The sequence below is a fragment of the Oncorhynchus mykiss genome, chromosome 10 (genome assembly GCF_013265735.2).
Source record: "Oncorhynchus mykiss isolate Arlee chromosome 10, USDA_OmykA_1.1, whole genome shotgun sequence".
NCBI classification, from domain to species: domain Eukaryota; kingdom Metazoa; phylum Chordata; class Actinopteri; order Salmoniformes; family Salmonidae; genus Oncorhynchus; species Oncorhynchus mykiss.
The window spans coordinates 957,758-976,296 of NC_048574.1; the positions used below are offsets into that span (position 1 = coordinate 957,758).

Below are 18,539 nucleotides of genomic sequence, written 5' to 3' on the forward strand. Positions count from 1 at the left end.
TGTAGTTGTAGTGCTGAACTAGCTGTAGTTGTTGTTGTTGTTGTCCTGAACTAGTTGTAGTTGTTGTTGTTGTAGTGCTGAACTAGCTGTAGTAGTTGTTGTTGTAGTCCTGAATTAGCTGTAGTAGTTGTTGTTGTAGTGCTGAACTAGCTGTAGTTGTTGTTGTCCTGAATTAGCTGTAATTGTTGTTGTTGTAGTGCTGAACTAGCTGTAGTAGTTGTTGTTGTAGTCCTGAATTAGCTGTAGTAGTTGTTGTTGTAGTCCTGAATTAGCTGTAGTTGTTGTTGTTGTAGTCCTGAATTAGCTGTAGTAGTTGTTGTTGTAGTGCTGAACTAGCTGTAGTAGTTGTTGTTGTAGTCCTGAACTAGCTGTAGTAGTTGTTGTTGTAGTCCTGAATTAGCTGTAGTAGTTGTTGTTGTAGTGCTGAACTAGCTGTAGTAGTTGTTGTTGTAGTGCTGAACTAGCTGTAGTAGTTGTTGTTGTAGTCCTGAATTAGCTGTAGTAGTTGTTGTTGTAGTGCTGAACTAGCTGTAGTAGTTGTTGTTGTAGTCCTGAACTAGCTGTAGTAGTTGTTGTTGTAGTCCTGAACTAGCTGTAGTAGTTGTTGTTGTTGTCCTGAACTAGCTGTAGTAGTTGTTGTTGTAGTCCTGAATTAGCTGTAGTTGTTGTTGTTGTAGTGCTGAACTAGCTGTAGTTGTTGTTGTTGTAGTGCTGAACTAGCTGTAGTAGTTGTTGTTGTTGTTGTAGTCCTGAATTAGCTGTAGTTGTTGTTGTAGTGCTGAACTAGCTGTAGTAGTTGTTGTTGTTGTTGTAGTCCTGAATTAGCTGTAGTTGTTGTTGTTGTAGTGCTGAACTAGCTGTAGTAGTTGTTGTTGTAGTGCTGAACTAGCTGTAGTAGTTGTTGTTGTAGTGCTGAACTAGCTGTAGTAGTTGTTGTTGTAGTCCTGAATTAGCTGTAGTAGTTGTTGTTGTAGTGCTGAACTAGCTGTAGTAGTTGTTGTTGTAGTCCTGAACTAGCTGTAGTAGTTGTTGTTGTAGTCCTGAACTAGCTGTAGTAGTTGTTGTTGTTGTCCTGAACTAGCTGTAGTAGTTGTTGTTGTAGTCCTGAATTAGCTGTAGTTGTTGTTGTTGTAGTGCTGAACTAGCTGTAGTTGTTGTTGTTGTAGTGCTGAACTAGCTGTAGTTGTTGTTGTTGTCCTGAACTAGTTGTAGTAGTAGTTGTTGTTGTTGTTGTAGTCCTGAACTAGCTGTAGTAGTTGTTGTTGTAGTGCTGAATTAGCTGTAGTAGTTGTTGTTGTTGTTGTAGTCCTGAACTAGCTGTAGTAGTTGTTGTTGTAGTGCTGAACTAGCTGTAGTAGTTGTTGTTGTTGTTGTAGTCCTGAACTAGCTGTAGTAGTTGTTGTTGTAGTGCTGAACTAGCTGTAGTAGTTGTTGTTGTAGTGCTGAATTAGCTGTAGTAGTTGTTGTTGTTGTAGTCCTGAACTAGCTGTAGTAGTTGTTGTTGTCCTGAATTAGCTGTAGTAGTTGTTGTTGTAGTGCTGAACTAGCTGTAGTAGTTGTTGTTGTAGTCCTGAACTAGCTGTAGTAGTTGTTGTTGTAGTCCTGAACTAGCTGTAGTAGTTGTTGTTGTAGTGCTGAACTAGCTGTAGTAGTTGTTGTTGTTGTAGTCCTGAACTAGCTGTAGTAGTTGTTGTTGTAGTGCTGAATTAGCTGTAGTAGTTGTTGTTGTTGTAGTCCTGAACTAGCTGTAGTAGTTGTTGTTGTCCTGAATTAGCTGTAGTAGTTGTTGTTGTAGTGCTGAACTAGCTGTAGTAGTTGTTGTTGTAGTCCTGAACTAGCTGTAGTAGTTGTTGTTGTAGTCCTGAACTAGCTGTAGTAGTTGTTGTTGTAGTGCTGAACTAGCTGTATTAGTTGTTGTTGTAGTGCTGAACTAGCTGTAGTAGTTGTTGTTGTAGTGCTGAACTAGCTGTAGTTGTTGTAGTGCTGAACTAGCTGTAGTAGTTGTTGTTGTTGTCCTGAACTAGCTGTAGTAGTTGTTGTTGTTGTCCTGAACTAGCTGTAGTAGTTGTAGTTGTAGTGCTGAACTAGCTGTAGTTGTTGTTGTTGTTGTCCTGAACTAGCTGTAGTAGTTGTAGTTGTAGTGCTGAACTAGCTGTAGTTGTTGTTGTTGTTGTCCTGAACTAGTTGTAGTTGTTGTTGTTGTAGTGCTGAACTAGCTGTAGTAGTTGTTGTTGTAGTCCTGAATTAGCTGTAGTAGTTGTTGTTGTAGTGCTGAACTAGCTGTAGTTGTTGTTGTCCTGAATTAGCTGTAATTGTTGTTGTTGTAGTGCTGAACTAGCTGTAGTAGTTGTTGTTGTAGTCCTGAATTAGCTGTAGTAGTTGTTGTTGTAGTCCTGAATTAGCTGTAGTTGTTGTTGTTGTAGTCCTGAATTAGCTGTAGTAGTTGTTGTTGTAGTGCTGAACTAGCTGTAGTAGTTGTTGTTGTAGTCCTGAACTAGCTGTAGTAGTTGTTGTTGTAGTCCTGAATTAGCTGTAGTAGTTGTTGTTGTAGTGCTGAACTAGCTGTAGTAGTTGTTGTTGTAGTGCTGAACTAGCTGTAGTAGTTGTTGTTGTAGTCCTGAATTAGCTGTAGTAGTTGTTGTTGTAGTGCTGAACTAGCTGTAGTAGTTGTTGTTGTAGTCCTGAACTAGCTGTAGTAGTTGTTGTTGTAGTCCTGAACTAGCTGTAGTAGTTGTTGTTGTAGTCCTGAACTAGCTGTAGTAGTTGTTGTTGTTGTCCTGAACTAGCTGTAGTAGTTGTTGTTGTAGTCCTGAATTAGCTGTAGTTGTTGTTGTTGTAGTGCTGAACTAGCTGTAGTTGTTGTTGTTGTAGTGCTGAACTAGCTGTAGTAGTTGTTGTTGTTGTTGTAGTCCTGAATTAGCTGTAGTTGTTGTTGTAGTGCTGAACTAGCTGTAGTAGTTGTTGTTGTTGTTGTAGTCCTGAATTAGCTGTAGTTGTTGTTGTTGTAGTGCTGAACTAGCTGTAGTAGTTGTTGTTGTAGTGCTGAACTAGCTGTAGTAGTTGTTGTTGTAGTGCTGAACTAGCTGTAGTAGTTGTTGTTGTAGTCCTGAATTAGCTGTAGTAGTTGTTGTTGTAGTGCTGAACTAGCTGTAGTAGTTGTTGTTGTAGTCCTGAACTAGCTGTAGTAGTTGTTGTTGTTGTCCTGAACTAGCTGTAGTAGTTGTTGTTGTAGTCCTGAATTAGCTGTAGTTGTTGTTGTTGTAGTGCTGAACTAGCTGTAGTTGTTGTTGTTGTAGTGCTGAACTAGCTGTAGTTGTTGTTGTTGTTGTTGTCCTGAACTAGTTGTAGTAGTAGTTGTTGTTGTTGTTGTAGTCCTGAACTAGCTGTAGTAGTTGTTGTTGTAGTGCTGAACTAGCTGTAGTTGTAATCAGATGTAATCAGATGTATTAGCTCTAGAATAGAACGGCTGGAGGTCCCAGAGGAGAGGTTGGAATGGCTGGAGGTCCCAGAGGAGAGGTTGGAATGGCTGGAGGTCCCTGAGGAGAGGTTGGAACGGCTGGAGGTCCCAGAGGAGAGGTTGGAAAGGCTGGAGGTCCCAGAGGAGAGGTTGGAACGGCTGGAGGTCCCAGAGGAGAGGTTGGAATGGCTGGAGGTCCCAGAGGAGAGGTTGGAATGGCTGGAGGTCCCAGAGGAGAGGTTGGAATGGCTGGAGGTCCCAGAGGAGAGGTTGGAATGGCTGGAGGTCCCAGAGGAGAGGTTGGAATGGCTGGAGGTCCCAGAGGAGAGGTTGGAATGGCTGGAGGTCCCTGAGGAGAGGTTGGCGGTCCCTGAGGAGAGGTTGGAGGTCCCTGAGGAGAGGTTTGGAATGGCTGGAGGTCCCTGAGGAGAGGTTGGGGGTCCCTGAGGAGAGGTTGGGGGTCCCTGAGGAGAGGTTGGGGTTCCTGAGGAGAGGTTGGGGGTCCCTGAGGAGAGGTTTGGAATGGCTGGAGGTCCCTGAGGAGAGGTTGGGGGTCCCTGAGGAGAGGTTGGGGGTCCCTGAGGAGAGGTTGGGGTTCCTGAGGAAAGGTTGGGGGTCCCTGAGGAGAGGTTAGAGGTCCCTGAGGAGAGGTTTGAAAACCCCTGACTTAGAGAGACAAAGATGGATGTCTTGTCACTCTGTGTTCACTGCAGTCTGTCCTGAGAGAGCGGAAGAAAGGGAGGGGGAGGTGGAAGAGAGAATGTGAGAGGAAGGAAAAGGGAGCAGAGAGGGAGAGAAAAGAGGCGAGGTGGATCGAAGGAAAGGCAGGTATAGATGGTAGGTAGGAGACTGTCAGACTGCCAGAGAGAGAGAGAGAGAGAGAGAGAGAGAGAGAGAGAGAGAGAGAGAGAGAGAGAGAGAGAGAGAGAGAGAGAGAGAGAGAGAGAGAGAGAGAGAGAGAGAGAGAGAGAGAGAGAGAGAGATAAATAAGGAGGGGGGTGGTGTAAAGAGAGTACTGGTATAAAACCTCCCACTCCTGTGAGCGCTCCCATTTCTCCTGTGCATTTTGGAGAGGAGTGAGTGTGTGTGACCTACTCTGGAGAGAAACAGACAGAGACGACCCGAGGATGAAGCTAGTGTTTGTGGCTGTGTTAGCGCTCTGTACGCTCATCTCTGTGGATAGAGTGGATTCTTCTGCCTACGACAAAATTGTGACACACAGTCGTATCCGGGCCAGACTCCAGGGGTAAGGACCATGATGGGTGGGAGACACAGAGAGATGGAGAGAGATGGAGAGAGATGGAGGACATGGGGTTAAACGGAAGAGGGGGGTATGGGGATAGAAAGAGATGGGGGCAGTGGGACAGAGAGAAAGAGCAATTGTGGACAGGGAGAGATGGAGAGAGAGAGAGAGCGATAGGGGACAGGGAGAGATGGAGAGAGAGAGAGAGAGAGAGAGAGCGATAGGGGACAGGAAGAGATGGAGAGAGAGAGAGAGAGAGAGAGCGATAGGGGACAGGGAGAGATGGAAAGAGAGAGAGAGAGCGATAGGGGACAGGGAGAGATGGAGAGATGGAGAGAGAGAGTGATAGGGGACAGGGAGAGATGGAGAGATGGAGAGAGAGAGCGATAGGGGACAGGGAGAGATGGAGAGAGAGAGAGAGAGAGAGAGAGAGAGAGAGAGAGAGAGAGAGCGAGAGAGAGCGATAGGGGACAGGGAGAGATGGAGAGATGGAGAGAGAGAGAGCGATAGGGGACAGGGAGAGATGGAGAGAGAGAGCGATAGGGGACAGGGAGAGAGAGAGAGAGAGAGAGAGAGATAGGGGACAGGGAGAGATGGAGAGAGAGAGCGATAGGGGACAGGGAGAGATGGAGAGAGAGAGCGATAGGGGACAGGGAGAGAGAGAGAGAGAGAGAGAGGGGACAGGGAGAGATGGAGAGAGAGAGCGATAGGGGACATGGAGAGATGGAGAGAGAGAGAGAGAGAGAGTGATAGGGGACAGGGAGAGATGGAGAGAGAGAGAGCAATAGGGGACAGGGAGAGATGGAGAGATGGAGAGAAAGAGAGGGGACATTGAGAGATGGAGAGAGAGAGATAGGGGAAAGGGAGAGATGGAGAGAGAGAGAGATAAGGGAGAGACGGAGAGAGAAGTAAAGATTAAGAGTGAGACGGAAAGATTAAGAGTGAGACAGTGCCCCTGAGGACATAGAGGGACACAGACAGAGAGAAAGAAAGAAAGGATTAAGGTGATCTAGATAATTGATTAATTGGGAAGTGTTGCATTGGAATAACGGAGTAATACACCAGATCACCTGTTGTGGTACACGTTATAGTCTGTCCCACAACTGAAAGGGATGTTCTGTGACATTATGTTGTGTTACTTAACCTAACGGAAAGGAAAGGGTTTCAGCATTTATATACTGTAGCACCTAGCTACATTAATTCATACAGCCTCTGTAATTCTAGAAAACAATCTAGAGATGAAGGGCTGCACTCTTCATCGCTGAAGCGTCATAGAGTGCGCAATCTTTAACGAAAAGGGTGATTTCCGATTGAGCCGACTTACGTTTACTGTGAACGCAGTGCCCACTAAAGAGGGAACATCGCCTGTCAATTTGAATCATTCTGAAACGCTGAACTTCAAAGGACTTGAACTGTTTTAAAACAATCTGAAGCAGAGGTTTAACTCCAATACTTTTTACTGAGAATATACTTTATATATACTAAGAGTATACATTGCATATACTAAGAGTATACTTTATATAAACCAAGAGCATACTTTATATATACTAAGAGTATACTTCATATATACTAAGAGTATACTTTATATATACTAAGAGTATACTTTATATATACTAAGAGTACACTTTATATATGCAAAGCATACACTTTATATATACTAAGACTATACTTTATATATACTAAGAGTATACTTTATAAATACTAAGAGTATACTTTATATTTACTAAGAGTATACTTTATATATACTAAGAGAATACTTTATATATACTCAGTGTATACTTTATATATACTATGAGTATACTTTATATATACTAAGAGTACACTTTATATATACAATGCATACACTTTATATATACTAAGACTATACTTTATAAATACTAAGAGTATACTTTATATATACTAAGAGTATACTTTATATATACTAAGAGTATACTTTATATATACTTAGAATATACTTTATATATACTAAGCATGTACTTTATTTATACTAAGAGTTTACTTTATAAATACTAAGAGTATACTTTATATATACTAAGAGTATACTTTATATATACTAAGAGTATACTTTATATATACTAAGAGTATACTTTATATATACTAAGAGTATACTTTATATATACTAAGAGTATACTTTATATATACTTAGAATATACTTTATATATACTAAGAATATACTTTATTTATACTAAGAGTTTACTTTATAAATACTAAGAGCATACTTTATATATACTAAGCGTACACTTTAAATATACTAAGAGCATACTTTATATATACTAAGAGTACACTTTATAAATACTAATAATATACGTTTCTATACTCGAAACATTCTACTAAGAAACAGATGGTTAGTAGTCATGTTGAAGCTCTTGGAAGGGATATGTGTCTACAAATGATTTAACAAAGTTATGTGCATCATTTGAAATCATTATTTTATATTGTGGTGCATATTAAACAGAGTATAATTCCATGAACCCCAAACTGTTTTAAAGAGGCATCGAATGAAACATTGATTTAGAGCCATGCAGGAAAATTAAATACGGTTCCCCATCGTCATTCATAGTTGTTGAATGACGTGGAAATGGGGAGGAAAATGTTTGCAATGAATGCTAATTAATATATATTCACCCTATTCCCTCCTCCCACCTCTTCCCCTACTCCCTGATCACACCTCTTCCCCTACTCCCTCCTCCCAACTCTTCCCCTCCTCCCTCCTCCCACCTTTTCCCCTACTCCCTCCTCCCTCCTCTTCCATACTCCCTGATCACACCTCTTCCCTTACTCCCTCCTCCCTCCTCTTCCCTACTCCCTGATCACACCTCTTCCCCTACTCCCTCCTCCCACCTCTTCCCCTACTCCCTCCTCCCTCCTCTTCCCTACTCCCTGATCACACCTCTTCCCCTACTCCCTCCTCCCACCTCTTCCCCTACTCCCTCCTCCCTCCTCTTCCCTACTCCCTGATCACACCTCTTCCCCTACTCCCTCCTCCCACCTCTTCCCTACTCCCTGATCACACCTCTTCCCCTACTCCCTCCTCCCACCTCTTCCCCTACTCCCTCCTCCCTCCTCCCTCCTCTTCCCCTACTCCCTCCTCCCACCTCTTCCCCTACTCCCTCCTCCCACCTCTTCCCCTACTCCCTCCTCCCACGTCTTCCCCTACTCCCTCCTCCCACCTCTTCCCCCACTCCCTCCTCCCTCCTCTTCCCCTACTCCCTCCTCCCTCCTCCCTCCTCTTCCCCTACTCCCTCCTCCCACCTCTTCCCCTACTCCCTCCTCCCACCTCTTCCCCTACTCCCTCCTCCCACCTCTTCCCCTACTCCCTCCTCCCACCTCTTCCCCTACTCCCTCCTCCCTCCTCTTCCCCTACTCCCTCCTCCCACCTCTTCCCCTACTCCCTCCTCCCACCTCTTCCCTTACTCCCTCCTCCCACCTCTTCCCCTACTCCCTCCTCCCTCCTCTTCCCCTACTCCCTCCTCCCACCTCTTCCCCTACTCCCTCCTCCCACCTCTTCCCCTCCTTCCTTCTCCCACCTCTTCCCCTCCTCCCACCTCTTCCCCTGCTCCCTCATCCCACCTCTTTCCCTCCTCCCTCATCCCACCTCTTCACCTACTCCCTCCTCCCACCTCTTCTTCTACTCCCTCCTCCCACCTCTTCCCCTCCTCCCAACTCTTCCCCTCCTCCCTCCTCCCACGTCTTCCCCTACTCCCTCCTCCCACCTCTTCCCCTCCTCCCACCTCTTCCCCTACTCCCTCCTCCCACCTCTTCCCCTCCTTCCTTCTCCCACCTCTTCCCCTCCTCCCACCTCTTCCCCTGCTCCCTCATCCCACCTCTTCCCCTCCACCCACCTCTTCCCCTTCTCCCTCCTCAAACCTCTTCCCCTACTCCCTACTCCCTTCACCATTTCTCTCCTTTGCCTCCTTCCGGACCCCCCCCCCCCCCTCCCTCCCTCTCCGCTCCCCCTCCCCTCTCTCTTCCACCTCCCCCTCTCCCCAGACCCAATGTGTGTGCCATGCAGCAGGTGATGGGGACCAAGAAGAGGAAGTACTTCAGCACATGTAGGACCTGGTATAAAGGCTCTATCTGTGGGAAGAAGACGTAAGTTTTACACACACACACACACACACACACACACACACACACACACACACACACACACACACACACACACACACACACAGAACCCTTTCTAGTTCCTTTTTGGGTTCCATGTAGAACCCTCTGAGGACAGGATTCGATTTGGAACCAAAAAAGGTTATTCTATGAGGACAACCAAAGAACACGTTTAGGTTCTTGATTGCACCTTTTAGCAAAGAGTTTATAGATGATTTTATCTTTATTTAACAAGGAAAGTCAGTTGAGAACACATTTTTAATGACAGCCTAGGGACAGTGGGTTAACGGCCTTGTTCAGAAGCAGCACAACATATTGGGGATTTGAACCTGCAACCTTCCGGTTACTAGTCCAACGGTCTAACCACTAGGCTACCCTGCCACCCTATTATGACAAAACAACCAACCAACAACCCTCCTAGCTTTGGAGGGCTAGCAGCTGTAGGTACATGTTACACACGCCTCTAGGAAGAGGGAACGCAACACCCTGCTACATCTCAACTGCCTGTGGTGTGAAAGAGGGATTGGACTCTAGGTGAAGGAACCTGTCTCTTCCTAATTAAAGGAACCTATCTCTTCCTAATTAAAGGGATCTATCTCTTCCTAATTAAAGGAACCTGTCTCTTCCTAATTAAAGGAACCTATCTCTTCCTAATTAAAGGAACCTATCTCTTCCTAATTAAAGGAACCTATCTCTTCCTAATTAAAGGAACCTATCTCTTCCTAATTAAAGGAACCTATCTCTTCCTAATTAAAGGAACCTATCTCTTCCTAATTAAAGGAACCTATCTCTTCCTAATTAAAGGAACCTATCTCTTCCTAATTAAAGGAACCTATCTCTTCCTAATTAAAGGGATCTATCTCTTCCTAATTAAAGGGATCTATCTCTTCCTAATTAAAGGAACCTATCTCTTCCTAATTAAAGGAACCTATCTCTTCCTAATTAAAGGGATCTATCTCTTCCTAATTAAAGGAACCTATCTCTTCCTAATTAAAGGAACCTATCTCTTCCAAATTAAAGGAACCTATCTCTTCCTAATTAAAGGGATCTATCTCTTCCTAATTAAAGGAATCTATCTCTTCCTAATTAAAGGAACCTATCTCTTCCTAATTAAAGGAACCTATCTCTTCCTAATTAAAGGAACCTATCTCTTCCTAATTAAAGGAACCTATCTCTTCCTAATTAAAGGAACCTATCTCTTCCTAATTAAAGGAACCTATCTTTTCCTTATTAAAATAACCTGTCTCTTCCTAATTAAAGGGGGGCAGGGTAGCCTAGTGTTTAGAGCATTGGACTAGTAACCAGAAGGTTGCAAGTTCAAATCCCCAAGCTGACAAGGTACAAATCTGTCGTTCTGGCCCTGAACAAGGCAGTTAACCCACTGTTCCAAGGCCGTCATTGAAAATAAGAATTTGTTCTTAACTGACCTGCCTAGTTAAATAAAAAGGAACAAATCTCTTCCTAATTAAAGGAAATGTAGTTAAATTGTAATTATTTCTCCACTACGACCTATTTATTGCCTTACCTCCCTAATCTTACTACATTTGCACTCACTGTATACAGATGTTTCTATTGTGTTATTGACTGTATGTTTGTATATTCCATGTGTAACTCTGTGTTGTTGTTTGTGTCTCACTGCTTTGCTTTATCGTGGCCAGGTCACAGTTGTTCATGAGAACTTGTTCTCAACTGGCCTACCTGGTTAAATAAAGGGTTAGGGTTATATATATATATATATACCTGGTTAAATAAAGGGTTAGGGTTATATATATAAATACCTGGTTAAATAAAGGGTTATATATATAAATACGTGGTTAAATAAAGGGTTAGGGTTATATATATATATATACCTGGTTAAATAAAGGGTTATATATATAAATACCTGGTTAAATAAAGGTGAAATAAAACAAACATAAATAAAAAACTGTCAGCTGCCTGTTCAGGGGAAGTTTGAGTCAGACCCTCTGGTCCTGGAGGTCTGGAGCTGCTCTTAGGTGGCTTTCTCTCTCTCATTATGTATATATGTCTGTTTCATTATCTCTATCTATCCATCTCTCTCTCTCCCTTCTACCCCTTTCTCCCTCTCATGTCTCCTTTCCTCTCCCTCCCCCCTCTCTCATGTCTGTGCTATCCTGTCTCCTTTCCTCTCCCTCCACCCTCTCTCATGTCTGTGCTATCCTGTCTCCTTTCCTGTTCATTTCACTGGAAATGCATGACTGAGTCTTGTTTCGGAACAGAGAGAGAGAAACAGAGAGACAGAGAGAGACACCAACTCAGTTACCACACAGAGTTACACCAACTCAGTTACCACACAGAGTTACACCAACTCAGTTACCACACAGAGTTACACCATATTAGACAAACCACAGCTTCCCTGGCCTCCAGGTTGTTATGGTCCGTAACACAATAAAGGGTTTATTCATGTCTTGAAGCCTCCCCTGTTACTTAATTGAAGCCACCAGAGATATATTTGATGGGGTCTGTCAGCATTTAACAGACCTACACATAGTAGTTGATGAGGTGCCTTTGCAAACTAAAAAATGTGCCGTTACGACATCGGGAGGCTGTGTCAATGTCCCCAGTTTGCCGTAACATTTTCATTTTTTTTTCAACCTTTCCTTAACTAGGCAAGTCAGTTATGAACAAATTCTTATTTTCAATGACAGCCTAGGAACAGTGGGTTAACTGGTCTAGGAACAGTGGGTTAACTGCTCTAGGAACAGTGGGTTAACTGCCTGTTCAGGGGAAGAATGACAGATATGTATCTTGTCAGCTCAGGGGTTTGAACTTGCAACCTTCCGGGGTTACTAGTCCAACGCTCTAACCACTAGGCTACCCTGCCGCCTCTGCACTCTAACCACTAGGCTACCTGCCCCCTCTACACTCTAACCACTAGGCTACCCTGCCGCCCCTTTAGTGTAACCAAGGTAACGCATTTTTCCAAGTGTGCATAGCCTATCACATGATTGAGTATACATGTAACCTGTGATTCAACAGTACTATGTAGTTGTTTGGTGTGATATTCTACGGCTACTCTTGGATGGAGCACCAATAACCTGGTGCAGCAGATGGTCTGAACCATCTGGGAAAACAATATGAGTCATTATTAATCCATTTTAGCAGCTATTACTATTACTCACACAGTGAGCAGTCATTGAAGTCATCGTTAGTGATTCTCTATTCATTGGTGGGCCATTTTACATCCATTAGCTAGATTACACCATAAAACAATCAATCAAATGTATTTATAAAGACCTTTTTACATCAGCTGATATCTCAAAGTGCTGTACAGAAATCCAGCCTAAAACCACAAACAGCAAGCAATGCAGGTGTAGAAGCACAGTGGCTAGGAAAAACTCCCTAGAAAGGGTGTAACCTAGGAAGAAACCTAGAGAGGAACCTGACTATGAGGGGTGGCCAGTCTTCTGGCTGTGCCGGGTGGAGATTATAACAGAACATGGCCAAGATGTTCAAACGTTCATAGATGACCAGCTGGGTCAAATAATAATCACAGTGGTTGTAGAGGGTGCAACAAGTCAGTGCCTCAGGAGTAAATGTCAGTTGGCTTTCGGAGCCGAGCATTCAGAGGTAACAGCAGGTCCGAGACAAGGCAGCACGTCTTGTGAACAAGTCAGAGTTCCATAGCCGCAGGCAGAACAGTTGAAACTGGAGCAGCAGCACGGCCAGGTGGACTGGGGACAGCAAGGAGTCATCATGTCAGGTAGTCCTGAGGCATGATCCTAGGGCTCAGTTCCTCCAGGAGGGAGAGAGGGAGAGATGGTATTAGAAGGAGCATACTTAAATTCCCACAGGACACCAGATAGGACAGGAAAATTACAACAGACTGACACTAGCCCCGCGGCACATAGAGACTGGAGGCTGAGACAGTGGTGGGACAGGGGACACTGTGGCCCCGTCCGAAGATATCCCTGGACAGGGCCAATCAGACAGGATATAACCCCACCCACTTTACTAAGCACAACACACCACTGGAAGGACATCAACAGACCACCAACCTTGTAACCGTGAAACAAGGCTGAGTATAGACCACAAAAATGTCCTCCACCGCCCGAGCCCGAGGGGACACAAAACCGGACAGGAAGAACAGGACAGGAAGAACACGTCTGTGACTCAACCCCTCCTAGGGACGTCATGGAAGAGCACAAGAAAGCCAGTGACTCAGCCCCCATAATAGGGTCAGAGGCAGAGAATCCCAGTGGAGAGACGGGAGCTGGCTAGGCAGAGACAGCAAGGGCGGGGCGACTACACTCAATCATAGGACCTACTGAAGAGATGAGTCTTTAATAAAGACTTAAAACCTGTTATCCTCGGCAACCTCCGCTGAAATGGCAGAGCGCGAAATTCCTTTTTTTATTTTTATTTAACTTCCATACATTCACAATACACCAAATTAAAGCTTAACTTCTTGTTAATCAGGTCTATCCTGTAGGATCAAGAGGTTAATCTAGCCATCGTATCAGATTTCAAAAAGGCTTTCCAGCGAAACCACACCATACGATTATGTTAGGTCAGAGCCTAGTCACAAAAAAACATACAGCCATTTTCCATAGAGATCAAATTAATCACTAACCTTTGATGATCTTCATCAGATGGCACTCATAGGACATCATGTTACTCAATACATGTATGTTTTGTTCTATAATGTGCATATTTATATCCCAAAATCTCAGTTTACATTGGCTCATTATGTTCAGTAATGTTGTGCCTCGAAAACATCCGGCGAATTGACTGTGTCAACGAGTAGGTCTGGAGACATGTTGGACAAAACACACCGAGTCGATGGTGGCTCCGAAAGCCTTTTGGAGTGAGTCTGTGGACTTTTCCATGTCAATATTAATGTCACCAAAAATCTGCCATGTCTACAAATTCCGATAAGAATTCAGGGAACTCGGTGAGGAACACGGTATACGGCCCAGGAGGCCTGTAAACAGCAGCAATAAACAGTGATTGAGTAGACTGCATACATTTCATGACTAGAAGCTCAAAAGACAAAAACGCAGCCATTTTATGATTTTATTTTTTACATTTGCTGTAGTGAAGGTTAGCAACACCTCCGCCTTTGTGGGATGAGGGGGGGGGGGGGGGGGGGGGGTGGTATGGTCACTAGTGTAACCAGAAGGTGAGGCCTCATTTAACACAGTAAATTCATCAGGCTTAAGCCATGTTTCAGTCAGGCCAATCAAATCAAGATTATGATCAGTGATTAGTTAATCGACTATAACTGCCTTTGAAGTGAGGGATCTAACATTAAGTAGCCCTATTTTGAGATGTGAGGTATCACGATCTTTTTCAATAATGACAGGAATGGAGGAGGTCTTGATCCTAGTGAGATTGCTAAAATGAACACCGCCATGTTTAGTTTTGCCCAACCCAGGTCGGGGCACAGACACGGTCTCAATGGGGATAGCTGAGCTGACTACACTGACTTGGCTAGTGGCAGACTCCACTAAGCTGGCATGCTGGCACCCCTCCAGCTAGGATGGAGTCCGTCACTCCTCAGCAAGCCAGGCTTGGTCCTGTTTGTCGGGGAGTCCCAGAAAGAGGGCCAATTATCTACAAATTCTATCTTTTGGGAAAGGCAGAAAACAGTTTTCAACCAGAGATCGAGTTGTGAGACTGCTGTAGAGCTTATCGCTCCCTCTAACTGGGACAGGGCCAGAGACAATTACTTGAGTCGATGCCTACATATTTTTCTAGCTGATTTATACGCTGAAGCTATGTTGCGCTTGGTAACCTCTGATTGTTTCATCCTAACATTGTTGGTGCCGACGTGGATAACAATATCCCTATACTCTCTACACTCACCAGTTTTAGCTTTAGCCAGCACCATCTTCAGCTTAGCCTTAACGTCAGTAGCCCTGCCCCCTGGTAAACAGTGTATGATCGCTGGATGATTCGTTTTAAGACTAATATCGTGGGTAATGGAGTCGCCAATGACTAGGGTTTTCAATTTGTTAGAGCTAATGGTGGGAGGCTTCGGCGGCTCAGACCCCGTAACGGGCGGAGGAGAGACCAGAGAAGGCTCGGGCCTCTGAACTCTGGGGAAAACCGGTTGAAAGTTTGTCGGTTGAATGAGCGACACCAGTTGAGTATTCCTACAGCATTTCTCAATCAACAAATCAAATCAAAGTTTATTTGTCACGTGTGCCGAATACAACCTTACAGGGAAATGCTTACTTACAGGTTCTAACCAATAGCACAAAAACAGGTATTAGGTGAACAATAGTTTAGTAAAGAAATAAAAACAACAGTAAAAAGACAGTGATAAATAACAGTAGCAAATGACTATTGTAGCTGGAAATGGCAGATTTCTTTATGGAATATCTACATAGGCGTACAGAGGCCCAGCAACCATCACTCCTGTGTTCCAATGGCACGCTGTGTTAGCTAATTCAAGTTTATCATTTTAAAAGGCTAATTGATCATTATAAAACCCTTTTGCAATTATGTTAGAATAGCTGAAAACTGTTGTTCTGATTAAATAAGCAATACAACTGGGCTTCTTTAGACTAGTTGAGTATCTGGAGCATCAGCGTCTGTGGGTTTGATTACAGGCTCAAAAAAGGCCAGAAACAAAGACTTTCTTCTGAAACACATCAGTCTATTCTTGTTCTGAGAAATGAAAGCTGTTCCATGCGAGAAATTGCCAAGACACTGAAGATCTCGTACAACGCTGTGTACTACTCCCTTCACAGAACAGCGCAAACTGGCTCTAACCAGAATAGAAAGAGGAGTGGGAGGCCCCGGTGCACAACTGAGCAAGAGGACAAGTACATTAGAGTGTCTAGTTTGAGAAACAGACACCTCACAAGTCCTCAACAGGCAGCTTTGTTAAATAGTATCCGCAAAACACCAGTCTTAATGTCAACAGTGAAGAGGCGACTCCGGGATGCTGGCCTTCTAGGCAGAGTTGCAAAGAAAATGCCATATCTCAGACTGGCCAATAAAAAGAAAATAACATATTAAGTTGGGCAAAAGAACACACACTGGATAGAGGTTCTATCTCTTATAGTTGTCTTGTCCTACCAGGGTGGTTCTATCTCTTATAGTTGTCTTGTCCTACCAGGGTGGTTCTATCTCTTATAGTTGTGTCTCATCTTTTCTCCAGGATGGTTGTCTATGAGTGCTGTCCAGGCTACATGAAGCTGGAAGGCATGAAAGGATGCCCTGCAGGTTTGTGCATACTAGTGTAGTTCACATCACCAGTCTATGAAAAACCATACACCCTCCGAGATTAGGCTTCATAGGATTTCACGCTGTACTCTCACCCTATAGATCCTCACCTTATAGCTCCTCTCTCTCACCCTATAGCTCCTCCCTCTCACCATATAGCTCCTCCCTCTAAGCATATAGCTCCTCCCTCTCACCTTATAGCTCCTCCCTCTCACAATGTAGCTCCTCCCTCTCAGCCTATTGCTCCTCACCCTATAGCTCCTCCCTCTCAGCCTATAGCTCCTCACACTACAGAGCCGCCTTCTCACCCTTTAGCTCCTCCCTCTCACCATATAGCTCCTCCCTCTCACCATATAGCTCCTCCCTCTCAATCTATAGCACCACCCTCTCAGCATATAAATCCTCCCTCTCACCCTACAGCGCCGCCCTATCACCCTTTAGCTACTCCCTCTCACCCTATAGCTCCTCCCTCTCACCCTGGGTGAGCAGACTTCTTTTCCAGTTCAGCAATAGGCAACTTGATTATCATCTCATTTGGTTTGATACATTGAATCAGGTGTGATAGTGCTGAGCTCGAACAGAAGCTTGGACACCCAGCAGGGTTGGCCTGCTCCAGTTGGTTTATACATTGTGTGTGACTTTAAACTCTCTCTCTCTCTCGCCCCTCCAGTGGCTCCTATAGACCATGTGTATGGCACATTGGGCCTGGTGAAGGCTAGGACAACCCAGAAGTACTCAGCCCTCTCTAAGCTGAGGGAAGAGATTGAAGGGAAGGGATCGTTCACTATGTTTTCCCCTAGCGACGAAGCCTGGGACCTGCTGGACCCTGTAAGTAGACATAACAGTAGTTAGTCAATCAGTTACTTAGTTAAATAGTCAGTCAATCAGTCAGTCAGTCATTTAGTTCATTAGTTAGTCAGTCAGTCAGTCACCCAGTCAGTCAATCAGTGAGTCAGTCACCCAGTCAGTCAGTCACCCAGTCAGTCAGTCACCCAGTCAGTCAGTCAGTCAATCAGTGTGTCAGTCAATCAGTGAGTCAGTTAGTCAGTCAATCAGTCAGTCACCCAGTCAGTCAGTCACCCAGTCAGTCAATCAGTGAGTCAGTCACCCAGTCAGTCAGTCACCCAGTCAGTCAGTCACCCAGTCAGTCAGTCAGTCAATCAGTGAGTCAGTCAATCAGTGAGTCAGTTAGTCAGTCAATCAGTCAGTCACCCAGTCAGTCAGTCACCCAGTCAGTCAGTCAGTTACTTAGCTAAATAGTCAGTCAATCAGTCAGTCATTTAGTTAATTAGTTAGTCACCCAGTCAGTCAGTCAGTCAGTTTGTCAGTCAGTCAGTCACCCAGTCAGTCAGTCAGTCACCCAGTCAGTCAGTCAGTCACCCAGTCAGTCAGTCAGTTAGTCAGTCAGTCAGTCAGTCAGTCACCCAGTCAGTCAGTCACCCAGTCAGTCAGTCAGTCAGTCAGTCACCCAGTCAGTCAGTCAGTTAATTAGTTAGTCAGTCATTTAGTGAATTAGTTAGTCAGTCAGTCAGTCACCCAGTCAGTCAGTCACCCAGCCAGTCAGTCAGTCAGTCACCCAGTCAGTCAGTCACCCAATCAATTAGTTAGTCAGTCAGTCATTCACCCAGTCAGTCAGTCACCCAGTCAGTCAGTCAGTCAGTCACCCAGTCAGTCAGTCAGTCAGTCAGTCACCCAGTCAGTCAGTCAGTCAGTCACCCTGTCAGTCAGTCAGTCAGTCAGTTTGTCAGTCAGTCAGTCAGTCAGTCTGTCAGTCTGTCACCCAGCCAGTCAGTCACGGAGATCACGCGGGCTGAATGCAGGGTGAATCTGATCACCTGCTCGTGATTGCTGGATTATAGCTCACCACTGCCAATATCTGCGTGGCTAGCGGCTAACGTTAGTCGGCTCGAACTAGCTAACGCATAGTAGATTCTCCATATGAAATTGAGAAATAGTGCATTGTGTGTACTTTAAAAGATATCTGGAAATAAGTTAATACATATGTAGTTCTAGGTAATCAGATGGTGACTACAACGAAGTTACTAAGTCTATGACACTACTGTGTTTTTACTGTAGTGAGTAAAAACTCACACTTGTAAAAACTCATAAGCTTTAGTTAGTCAATCATTCAGTCAATCAGTCAGTAAATCAGTTCTGTTCAGACAGCGAGATCTCTGCTTCCATCCTTAGTCAATCAGTCAGTCAGCCAGTCAGTCAGCCAGTCAGCCAGTCAGCCAGTCAGTCAGCCAGTCAGTCAGTCAGTCAGTCAGCCAGTCAGTCAGCCAGTCAGTCAGCCAGTCAGTCAATCAGTCAGTCAGCCAGTCAGTCAGCCAGTCAACCAGTCAGTCAATCAGTCAGTCAGCCAGTCAGCCAGTCAGCCAGTCAATCAGTCAGTCAGCCAGTCAGCCAGTCAGCCAGTCAGCCAGTCAATCAATCAGTCAGCCAGTCAGTCAGTCAATCAATCAGTCAGCCAGTCAGTCAATCAGTCAGTCAGTCAGCCAGTCAGTCAGCCAGTTCTGTTCAGACAGGGAGATCTCT

The 18,539-nt window shown here is 44.5% G+C and overlaps 1 protein-coding gene across 2 annotated transcripts in view; it reads left to right on the top strand.

The window, feature by feature from the left end:
- The first annotated feature begins 4,489 nt into the window (after nucleotides 1–4,489).
- The window catches only part of LOC110534820 (periostin), a 67,635-nt gene continuing 53,585 nt past the window's right edge, over nucleotides 4,490–18,539 (top strand). For both annotated transcript variants that reach the window (XM_036989451.1, XM_036989452.1), the window contains exons 1-4: nucleotides 4,490–4,703; nucleotides 8,691–8,792; nucleotides 15,937–16,001; nucleotides 16,672–16,829. In XM_036989451.1, coding sequence (XP_036845346.1) covers nucleotides 4,585–4,703; nucleotides 8,691–8,792; nucleotides 15,937–16,001; nucleotides 16,672–16,829 — 444 coding nt within the window. In that variant the 5' untranslated portion in view covers nucleotides 4,490–4,584. The remainder of the gene's footprint in view (nucleotides 4,704–8,690; nucleotides 8,793–15,936; nucleotides 16,002–16,671; nucleotides 16,830–18,539) is intronic.